The sequence below is a fragment of the Neofelis nebulosa genome, chromosome 1 (assembly GCF_028018385.1).
Source record: "Neofelis nebulosa isolate mNeoNeb1 chromosome 1, mNeoNeb1.pri, whole genome shotgun sequence".
In the NCBI taxonomy this organism is placed as follows: Eukaryota; Metazoa; Chordata; class Mammalia; order Carnivora; family Felidae; genus Neofelis; species Neofelis nebulosa.
This window is the reverse complement of record NC_080782.1, coordinates 154,342,441-154,353,216: the sequence shown is the minus strand read 5'-3', so window position 1 is coordinate 154,353,216 and position 10,776 is coordinate 154,342,441. Positions and strand designations below refer to the sequence as shown.

The window sequence follows — 10,776 nt, the reverse complement described above, 5'->3', positions numbered from 1 at the left end:
AAAATGTTGGAAAAAGAATAGCAAATAAAACCCAAACCTAGCCGAAGAAGAGAAATAATAAAGATTTGAGCAGAAATCACTAATATCAAAATAATTTAAAAAAAGAAAAAAGAAACAAAAAGAAAAACAAAAGCATTACAACAGATCAATGAAACCAGTAACTGGTTCTTTGAAAGAATTAACAAGCCAGATTGATCATAAAGAGAAAGGAAAGGACCCAAACAAATAAAATCACGAATGAAAGAGAGATCGCAACCAACACTGTGAAAATACAAACAGTAATAAAAGAATTTATGAGCAATTACATGCCAACAAATTATGCAATCTGAAAGAAAAGGCTTCACTTCCAATTAGAGTTCTCTTGCTGTTTCTACCAAATCTACAGTTATTTGCTGCCCTGAAAGCAAGAAACCCTCAAAGTCACCCATGGAGTTTAAAATCACTTTCATTTAAATTCTTGTTGATGTTTGACCTCTTCTCGTGCATTATGAAGATTCTTAACAGCACCTAATGGTGAATCATTTCCAGAAGGATTTCAATTTACACCCCCAACACCATCCATCAGATGAATCACTATACATGATAGCTATATCCTTATGGTACGTACTTCTAAAATAAGAAAATTTGAAAATCAAAATTACTTCTTGATCCATGGGGTACAGAATAAATGTTGTGTTATCAGGCATAAAAACAATGTCCATCTCATTTTACACCTTCACTGGAGCTCTTGGGTGACGAGATGCATTGTCAATGAATAATAATATTTTAAAATCAATGTTTTTTGTTTGTTTGTTTTCTGAGCAGTATTTCTCAAGAATAGGTTTAAACTTTTAATACCTTGTTGGCAACAGATGTGCTGTCATGCAGGCTTTGTTGTTCTATTTATAAAGCAGAGGCATAGAGTTAGAATAATTTTTTAGTATCCTAGGATTTTCACTCTTGTAAATGACAATTGGCTTCAAGTTAATGTCACCAGATACATTAGTGCCTAAAGGAGAGATAGCCTATCCTTTGAAGACTCAAAGGCAAACACAGACTTCTAATGTCAAGCTATGAAAGTACTATATAACATCTTCCAATATAAGGTTGTTTCATCTGCATTGAAAATCTGTTTTTTAGTGTAACCACCTTTATTAATTATCATAGCTAGTTCTGCCGGATACTTTTTTGAAGATTTTATTTAAATTCCATTATTTAATATACAGTGACACATTAGTTGCAGGTGTACAATTTGATGATTTAATACTTGCATAAAAACCCAGTGCTCATCACAACAAGTGCACTCCTTAATCACCACTATATCCTTAACCCAAACACCCCACATTGCTCTGGCACCCATTAGTTGGTTCTTTATAGCTAAAAGCCTGATTCTGGGTTTGCTTTTCTCTCTTTTTTCCCTTTGATCTTTGTTTTGTTTCTTAAATTCCACATATGAGTGAAATCATTTCTCTTTCTCCAACTGACTTATTTTTCTTCTCATAATATTCTGTAGCTCCATCCATGTAGTTGCAAATGACAAGATTTCATTTCTTTATGGCTGAGTAATAGTCCATTGTATATATTCACTGCTTCCTCCTTATTCATTCTTTAGCTGACGGACAATTGGGTTCTTTCCATAATCTGGCTATTAGAAATAATGTTGCTATAAACATTGGGTTGCATTCATCCTTTTGAATTAGTATCTTTGTATTTGGGGGTAAATATCTCCTAATGCAATTACTGGATTATAATCTAGCTCTATTTTTAACTTTTTCGGGAACCTCCATACTGTTTTCCAAAATTGCTATGAATTTCCACCAAGAGTCTAAGAGGGTTCCCTTTCTCTGCATCTTTGCCTACACCTGTTGCTTCTTGTGCTGTTAATTTTAGCCATTCTGACAGGTGAGAGGTGCTTGCTCATCTTGGTTTTGATTTGCATTTCCCTAATGTTGAATGATGTTGAGTATATTTTCATTTTTCTATCAGCCATCTGTATATCTTCTTTGGTAAAAGATCTACTCATATCTTCTCATTATTTAATTGGATTAATCATTTTTTGGGTATTGAGTTATATATATTCTTTATATATTTTTAAAACTAACCCTACATTGGGCAGGCCATTTGCAAATATATTCTCCCATTCCTTAGGTTGCCTTTTAGTTTTGTTGTTTATTTCACTGTGCAGGCAGAAGCTTTTCATATTGTTAATGTTCAATCATGTATTTTTGCTATTATTTCCCTTGCCTCAGGAGACATATCTAGTAATAAGTTGCTATGTCTGATGTCAAAGAATTTAGTGCCTGTGATTTATTCTAGGATTTTTATGATTCAGTCTCACATTTAAGTCTATAATCCATTTTGAATTTATTTTTGTATATGGTATAAGAGTGGTTCAACTCATTCTTCTGCATGTTGTTGTACAGTTTTCCCAACACCATTTGTTGAAAAGACTCTCTTTTTTTATTGGATATTCTTTCCTACTTTTTAAAAATATTTTTTAATTTTTAAAAATATTTAGTTTTTTTTTTCCTTTGGGGGAGAGAGAGAGAGAGAGAGAGAGAGAGAGAGAGAGAGAGAATAAGTGGGGGAGGGGCAAAGAGAGAGAAAGACAGACACAGAATCTGAAGCAGGCTCCAGGCTCTGAGCTGTCAGCACAGAGCATGACACGGAGCTTGAACTCACTGACCATCAGATCATGACTTGAGCTGAAGTCAGAAGCTTGACGAACTTAGCCACCCAGGCACCCCTCACTGGATATTCTTTCCTGCTTTGTAGAAGATTAATTGACTATATAGTTGTGGACTTTTTTCTGATATTTCAATTCTGGTTTATTGGTGTGTATGTTTATTTTTGTGCCAATAACATGTTGTTTTTATTACTACAACCTTGTAATATAACTTGAAGTCTGACATTGTGATGCCTCCATAATGTGTTCACTTTTCTAGATTGTTTTCGCTATTCAAGTCTTTTGTGTTTCCATGTAATTTAGAGGATTGTTCTAGATCTGTGAAAAAATGCTGGTGGTATATTGATGGGGATTGCATTAAATGTGTATATTGATTTGCATAGTACAGACATTTTAACAATCTTTGATCCTGCAATCTATGAACATGGAAATGTCTAGTACAGGTCTTTCACCTCTGGTTGTGTTTTTTCCTAGATATCTTATGCTTTTGGTGCAATTGTAAATGAGATTGGTTTCTTAATTTTCCTTTCTGCTGCTTCATTATTCATGTACATAAATGCAACAGATTTTTGTGCATTGATTTTGTTTCCTGCAACTTTACTGAAGTCACTTATTAGTTCCAACAGTTTTTGGGTGGAGTCTTTCAGATTTTTTTATATATAATATTAAGTTTGCCAATAGTGAAAGTTTTCCTTCTTACTTGCTAAATTGGATGCATTTTATTTCTCTGTTGTCTGATTGTTGTGTCTAGGACTTCCAACATTATGTTAAATGATAGTGCTGAGAGTGGACATCCATGTCTTGTTCCTAACTGTAGAGGAAAAGCTCTCAGTTTTTCCCCGTTGAAGATGACACTAGCTGTGCATTTTCCATAGATGATCTCTATTATTTTGAATTATATTTCCTCCAAACCTTCTTTGAGAGTTTTTGTTATTAAAAGATGTTGTAATTTGTCAACATGTATTCTACATGTATTTAAGTGATCACATTTTTTATCCTTTCTTTTATTAATGTGGTGTTTCACATTATATGAATATTGAACAACACTTTTAACCTAGGAATAAATCCTACTTGATTGTCATGAATGATTTCTTAAAATGTAGTTAGTTGGTTCGTTAGTATTTTATTGAGAATTTTTGCACTCTATCCATCAGGGATATTGGCCTATAGTTTTCTTATTGTTGTTGTTATCTGGTTTTGGTATCAAGGTAATGTTAGTTTCATAGACTAAAGTTCAAAGTTTTCCTTCTTTTTTCTATTTTTTTGTAATAGTTTGAGAAGACTTGGTGATAACTCTTATTTATTTCTTTACTCATTTTTGTACTTTAGAGAGGGAGAAATTGAGCAAGTAGTGGAAAGTGGCAGAGCTAGAGAGAGAGATCACCTTAAGCAGGCTCCACACTCCATGCATAGCCCAATGTATGGCTTGATAACAGGACACTGGGATCATGACCTGAGCTAAAAGTCAAGAATCAGATGCTCAACCAACTGACCCACCAAGGTGCCCCAGTCATAACTCTTCTTTAAATGTATTGTAGAATTTACCTGTGAAGCCCTCTGGTCCCCTTTTGTTGGGAGATTTTTTGATTCCTATTCAATTCCTATGCAAGTCATCAGTCTGTTCAAGTTTACTAATTCACACTATTTCAGTTTTGGTATTTTATAAATTTCTAGGAATTTTACCACTTCTTCTAAGTTTTCAATTTATTCACATATAGTTTTTCATAATATACTTTTATAATTCTTTGAATTTATGTGCTGTTGCATGTTATTTCTCTGGTCCCATATTTGATTTTATTTGTGTCCTTTCACTTTTCTTTTTGATAAATCTGGCTAGAAGTTTGTATATATTTTTTTCAAAGAACCAGTTCCTGATTTTATTGATTCGTTTTATTGTGGGTTGTTTGTGTGTGTGTGTGTGTGTGTGTGTGTGGTTTCTATAACATTTATTTCTGCTCTAATCATCATGATACCCTACCTTCTGCTGGATTTAGGCTTTGTTTTTCTTTTTCTGGCTACTTTAGGTGTAAGATTAGGTTTTATATCTTAAAAATTTCTTGCTTCTTGAATTAGGCCTCTATTGTTATAAATATCCTTCATAGGACTTCTTTTGCTGCATCCCAATGATTTTGGATCATTGTGTTTATTTTTAATTCCATGTGTTTTTAAAATTTCTTCTTTCATTTCCTTGTTGATCCATTCAGTGTTTAGCAGCATGTTGTTTAACTTTCATGCATTTGTCAGTGGGGAGTTAAAGTTCCCTATTATTAGTGTATCATTATCAAATCATTCCTTTATGTTTGTTATTATTTTATATATTCGTGTGCTTCCATGTCAGGTACATAAATATTTACAATTGTTAGATCTTCATGTTAGATTGTCCCATTTATAAATATATTGTGTCATTTTCTATCTCTTGTTATTGTCTTTCTTATAAAGTCTAGTTTGTCTGATATAAGTGTTGCTTCTCTTGCTTTCTTTTGGCATTCTTTGGCAGGATAAATGTTTTTCCATACCCCCACTGTCAATCTGTACATAACTTTAAATCTAAAAGAAGTCTCTTGTAGGAAGCATATATATGGGTATTGTTTTGTTTTTATCCATACTGACACCTAAGTGTTTTCAATGGAGCATTTAGTTCATTTAAAGGCAAAGTTATTATTGACAGATATGTATTTATTGTCATTTTATTATTCATTTTCTCATTGCTTCGGGGACTTCCTATGATCCTTTCTTGTCTTCCTCACTGTGTCACTGTGCCCTTTAATATTTCTTGCAGGGTTAGTTAAGTAATCACAAACTCCTTTAATTTTGTTTTTCTGGGAAATTCTTTTATTTTTATTTTTATTTTTTATTTTTTGATGTTTGTTTATGCTTGAAAGAAAGGACAGAGTGTGAGCGGGGGAGGGGCAGAGAGACAAAGAGACACAGAATCCAAAGCAGGATCAAGGCTCTGAGCTGTCAGCACAGAGCCTGGCTCAGGGCTCGAACTCATGAAATGTGAGATCATGACCTGAGCCGAAGTCGGATGTTCAACCAACTGAGCCACTCAGGCTCCCCTTTGTGGGAAATTCTTTATCTCTCCTTCTGTTCTGAATAATAGATAGCCTTGCTGGATAGATTATTTTTGAATACAGATTTTTTTCCACTTAGCACTTTGAATAAAATCACATTTTGTATCTCTGTGTCTTCTCACTAGACTTCAGGGACACAAATGATGCCAGAAAATGTCATAGTACCTTATGAAAAGGGGAAGTCAGATGGACAACACATTGTTTTTACTTTTGCCTTGTTGAGATGAAATCAACACAACATGAAATTATACATCTTAATATGTACAGTTTAGTGGCATTTACTACATTCACAGTGCTGTGCAGACATCACCTACCTCTGTCTATTTCCTTTAATTTGAGAATGCATTATGTATTGTGTCATGTGGCATTTTACATATTAACTTTCTTAAGAGTTACTATATTATCAGTTTATCTAGAAGAGCCAAAGTTTATTTCTGATGTTCCAGTATCCTGTACAATTTACCATTCATCACAGAAAAGGACCTTCCCATTAGTATGACAAATATAAGTCAGCATGTATCTGTACACTTCCAAGTAGAAACCTATGGGTTTTGCCATCAACTTGATCTAAACAATGAGGATGCTTCTTAATTGCACTTTAATGAGTACAATTAAATTTTTCATGATAACTTTTACTCTATATATCCAGTATTATTAGTAGGCTATGAAATGGATTATTTATATAATCATGTCAATGAATAAAAAGATCACAATGTATGCAATATTAACTCTTTAGTTTGATAGACAATATCTTCTCATTAACAATTTCCTTAGTGCCGTCTTCATATCCTTATTTCTCAGACTATAGATGAGGGGGTTTATGGTGGGTGGCACCACAGTATAGAATACTGAAACTAGCAAATCAAAGAGTGATGGATATTTGGATAAGGGGTGTAAATAGGCAAAAAACCCAGAAGAGAGAAACAGAATCACAACAATGAGGTGAGGCAAACATGTAGAGATAGCTTTGTGCCTGCCTTCTACAGAGGGCATCCTCAGCACAGTGGAGAATACATAACAGTAAGAAATATCAATAAACACAAAACAGCCAAAATCTAACAGTAGGCTGAGGCCAATGACTACTAATTCCCCAATGTTATATGAACAGGCAAGAGAGAGGAGTTGTGGGACATCACAGAAGAACTGATTAACTTCAGGAGGCCCGCATATGGGTATGGAAAAGGTAGAAGCTGTATGAAGAATTGCATTGAGACATCCACTGATCCATGAAGAGGTGACCATCTGTATGCAAGCTTCATGGCCTATGATGATGTCATATCTGAGAGGATGGCAGATGGCAACATAGCGGTCATAGGACATGACTGTGAGTAGTGCTACTTCTGTACTGGCTAAGAGGAAGAAGAAAAAGACCTGTGAAACACATCCAAGAAAGGAAATTGTGTTTTGATTCATTAGAGAGTTCATGATGGATTTGGGAACAGTGATGGAAATGAGGCAGAGATCCAGAAAAGACAGGTTCTTCAGGAAAAAGTATATTGGAGTGTGGAGCCGATGATCCTTGGTGGTGAGGGTGATGATGAGAAGGTTCCCCAGGATGGCTGCTAGGTAAATTAGCAAAAACAGGACCGCATGTAAGATCTGGATCTCCCTAATATCTGAGAAGCCCATGAGGAAGAACGTTCCTCCAGAGGTGAAGTTTTCCATTTCTCTGGATATTTAATCAATTACTACAAAAAATAAAGTAAACAACTTAAGACTCAGCTGAAGACAATTTATTGTTGTAGTTTCTTAATTTCCCTTTCCCTTACTGTCATGTACATCTATCAAACTATATAATACCACATGAGAGTAACACCAGAAAGCCTCCATCGAGGTCATTGAACCACAGTGATAACACTGTGGAATGACTGAAGGGGGTGTCAGCCCATTCTAAATCACCCACCTCATCTATCTGTCTAGAGCAAGGACTATACTCTGGATCTCTCTAACATGGAAAGTTTTATAATGTGTATTGCAATAAGTAGTGAGACAAACCATGGAATATGAGGAATCAGCCCCAAATATAAATTACAACTTTCTCATTTAATATCTTTTAATCTTGAATAAATATCAGAGTATAAATTTATTCAATGTACAGAGTGAGCTTTCCCATTTGATTCAATTAGATAATGCATATAAAAACATCTGGCATAATTCACTAGCAAGAAGGCCTTTAACAAACACCATTTCTTCTACTTATCCATTCGTCCTCCATTATGCCTGAGTCAGGAAATTTTGAAAAACTTTCAAATGGTAAGGCTTTTTTTTTCTGTATTAAAAAGTTTATTTCTTTTTTGTGTGTGTGCATTGGGTTGTTGTTGCATTGTACTGTTTTTGAGTTTGTTTGCAATTCTTGAAATTGTAAGAAACTTTCAATAATATGAATTATTCTTGTTCATTGAAATACTAATTAGGTAAATTCCAATGGAATGTTATTGACTATTTTTCTGTACTCAGACCCATTCTGTATATATTTATTAATAGTTACTTATTTTTGAGAGAGAGAGAGAGAGAGTGTGTGAGCAGGGGCGGGGAGGGCAGAGAGTGAGAGAGAAAAAAATCTGAAGTAGGCTACAGAATCAGTCTCATCAGCAACCTCAACTTTCTTCTGGAGATACAGTTATTTATCTTATAATTATTTATTCTGAATTACATATTAATTATTCAACAATAGAGAATATAATACATTCCTACCATACAATTCTAATAAACATGAAAGATAGAGTTTGGGGGACCAAAGGCAGTCAGACATTAACTGCATCAGGAATTCTGAGGAATCATAGTGGATTGGATATAGAATGTGGGAAATTAAATTATTAGCCCTTGGAATAATGATGCTGTATAAATAAGAAAAGAGAACAGGTGTTATTTAAGCCAGAGAATGCACTGTGAACAAAGCAGGATCAAGGCAGTCTGAAGAGGTGTACATAGAATGCTTGATAGGAAAGGTGTGAAGACATTTCGTGGGGTAGGGATGTAGGGAATTGCAGGACATGAACTGAGTGGCTCAGCCTTTACTATGTCTACACTGACAGCAAATGACACTCCAGGGTTTGAAGAGAATAGCATAACAAAGGTGGCATTTCTGAGAACTTAGTTGTTCTTTATGTTCAGTAACTTTTGAAGAAAGATTTTTTTGTGTGTGTTAAAGGGAAGCAGAAAACATATTATTTTAATAGTATACTTATGACCATATAATGAAGGTCTGGAATCAGTGTACACCAATAGGTATGTGAAGGAAAGAGCAAATGCAAAATAACTTAAGAGAAAGGAGATGCGTGGAAGATTTGAATGTGTTATTGAATAAATAAAAGTGAAATAAAGGTTCGAATAAAATTCTAGCTACAGACCAAAGTTTCATCTTTGCTCCAAAACTAGCCAGAAGATAGAATGTACTTGTCTGTGTCCAACTCATTTACTTTTTTCCTACTGTGGCTCTCTTGCTTGTGTTCTGAATTCTAGTGTTATAGCAAACTGTTTTGCTAATGACAGACTTAGAAGAAAAGGCTTTCTATAGAGGTTTTTGTTTTGTTTTGTTTTGTTTTCCTCAGAGAGTAGGAACAAGTTGTTTTATGTCTTGACAAAAGGTGGTTATGAATATCTTAATTAATTATGAAATAAAAACATAAACTTTTAACTGGTATTAAGAAATTCCTGGGGCACCTGAGTGGCTCAGTCAGTTTTGAATCCGACTCTTGATTTTGGCTCTGGTCATGATCTCACCGTTTGCAAGATAACAGCCCCAGGTAGGGTCTGCACAGATAGTACAGAGCCTGCTTGAGATTCTCTCCCCCTCTGTCTCTGCCCTTTCTACCTATCTCTCTCAAAATAAATAAATTTAAGAAACACTTTACACTATCATTGTACTCTTATAAGTGTTTTATAGCAGGGAAAGAGACATCTTTGTCCCTCAAAATACCAACAGACTTCCCATAGCCTGATTCACCCTGGCTTCCATGCCTGGGCTAAGAATGAAGCTGACAATGGCCTCTCTTCACTTCCTTGGACCTGCCACTGATGAGAATATCTCAAGCTATAAGTGTTGAAACAACTGTTAAATGCTTAACTATTTTTGACCAAGCCAGTGTATTAGATTTTTTTCATTTTGTTTGTATTAACAAGCTAAAGCAGATATTTGTAGAAATAAAGTTCAAGTATCTTATATTTTGATAAGCCTCTTAAAATATTTCTAGCCCCATAAATATTTTAATGTTAACTGCTCATCTTTGTGTTTTAAATAGCTCAATGTTGAAATCCTTGTATCTTCTTTTTTTAAATATGAAATTTATTGTCAAATGGGTTTCCATACAACACTCAGTGCTCATCCCAAAAGGTGCCATCCTCAATACCCATCACCCACCCTCCGCTCCCTCCCACCCCCCATCAACCCTCAGTTTGTTCTCAGTTTTTAAGAGGAATATTTATTCAGTAACGTCCTCTCCCACTCTATTCCTTTCAAGTAGAACAGATGAGAGTTTTGTTCTGTTTTATTGTTTTGCTAGTTTGTTTTCTTTTTCAGAATAAATGGATCTCAGAAAGCATGCATTTTGTCAAGTTAGCCAAAGCCAAGTGTAAATCCCAATTTACTAAATGCACTGTTGGGAAAGTGAGATCTTGCCTAATTACCTACACCAGTCACATTCTAATATATTTTTATGTATTATTGAATATGACTTACATCCATACTGAACACAACTCATTATATGAAGAGATTGGAGCTGTGGAGAGCTTAAAAAACTAGTCCCATGTCACACAGGGTAGAGGAAGGATTTGAACACAGGTGGTCTCACTCCTAAAGTTTATAAGCTAAAAAGTCTTATGTAATGTTGAAACTTAGACTTGACTGTATCCCTGGTTATCATCATTAAAAGCTTTTACAGAAGTTTTACTTTAGCATTCTTCTTCAGCATGGTGCTTCTCTTTGTGAAAACAGACTTAATATCTCAATTCTTTACAGGATGGGGCACATCCAAGTCCAGTGGATCCTAGAGGTTTGTTTGACAGGCTCTCCTCCTTTCTATCTCTTTTTGTGGACTT

The 10,776-nt window shown here is 34.7% G+C and overlaps 1 protein-coding gene across 1 annotated transcript; it reads right to left on the bottom strand.

The window, feature by feature from the left end:
* Positions 1–420: 420 nt before the first annotated feature.
* Positions 421–7,404, bottom strand: LOC131485401 (olfactory receptor 14A16-like). Its single transcript, XM_058684895.1, has 3 exons — positions 6,503–7,404; positions 1,567–1,585; positions 421–507 (listed from the first exon to the last, which is right to left on the bottom strand). Exons 1-3 carry the CDS (start codon positions 7,402–7,404, stop codon positions 421–423), a joined length of 1,008 nt encoding a protein of 335 aa, XP_058540878.1.
* Positions 7,405–10,776: the final 3,372 nt, after the last annotated feature.

Bases quoted from the DNA above. Each gene is read 5' to 3' on its own strand.
- LOC131485401 (XM_058684895.1), bottom strand. From the start codon at position 7,404: ATGGAAAACTTCACCTCTGGAGGAACGTTCTTCCTCATGGGCTTCTCA.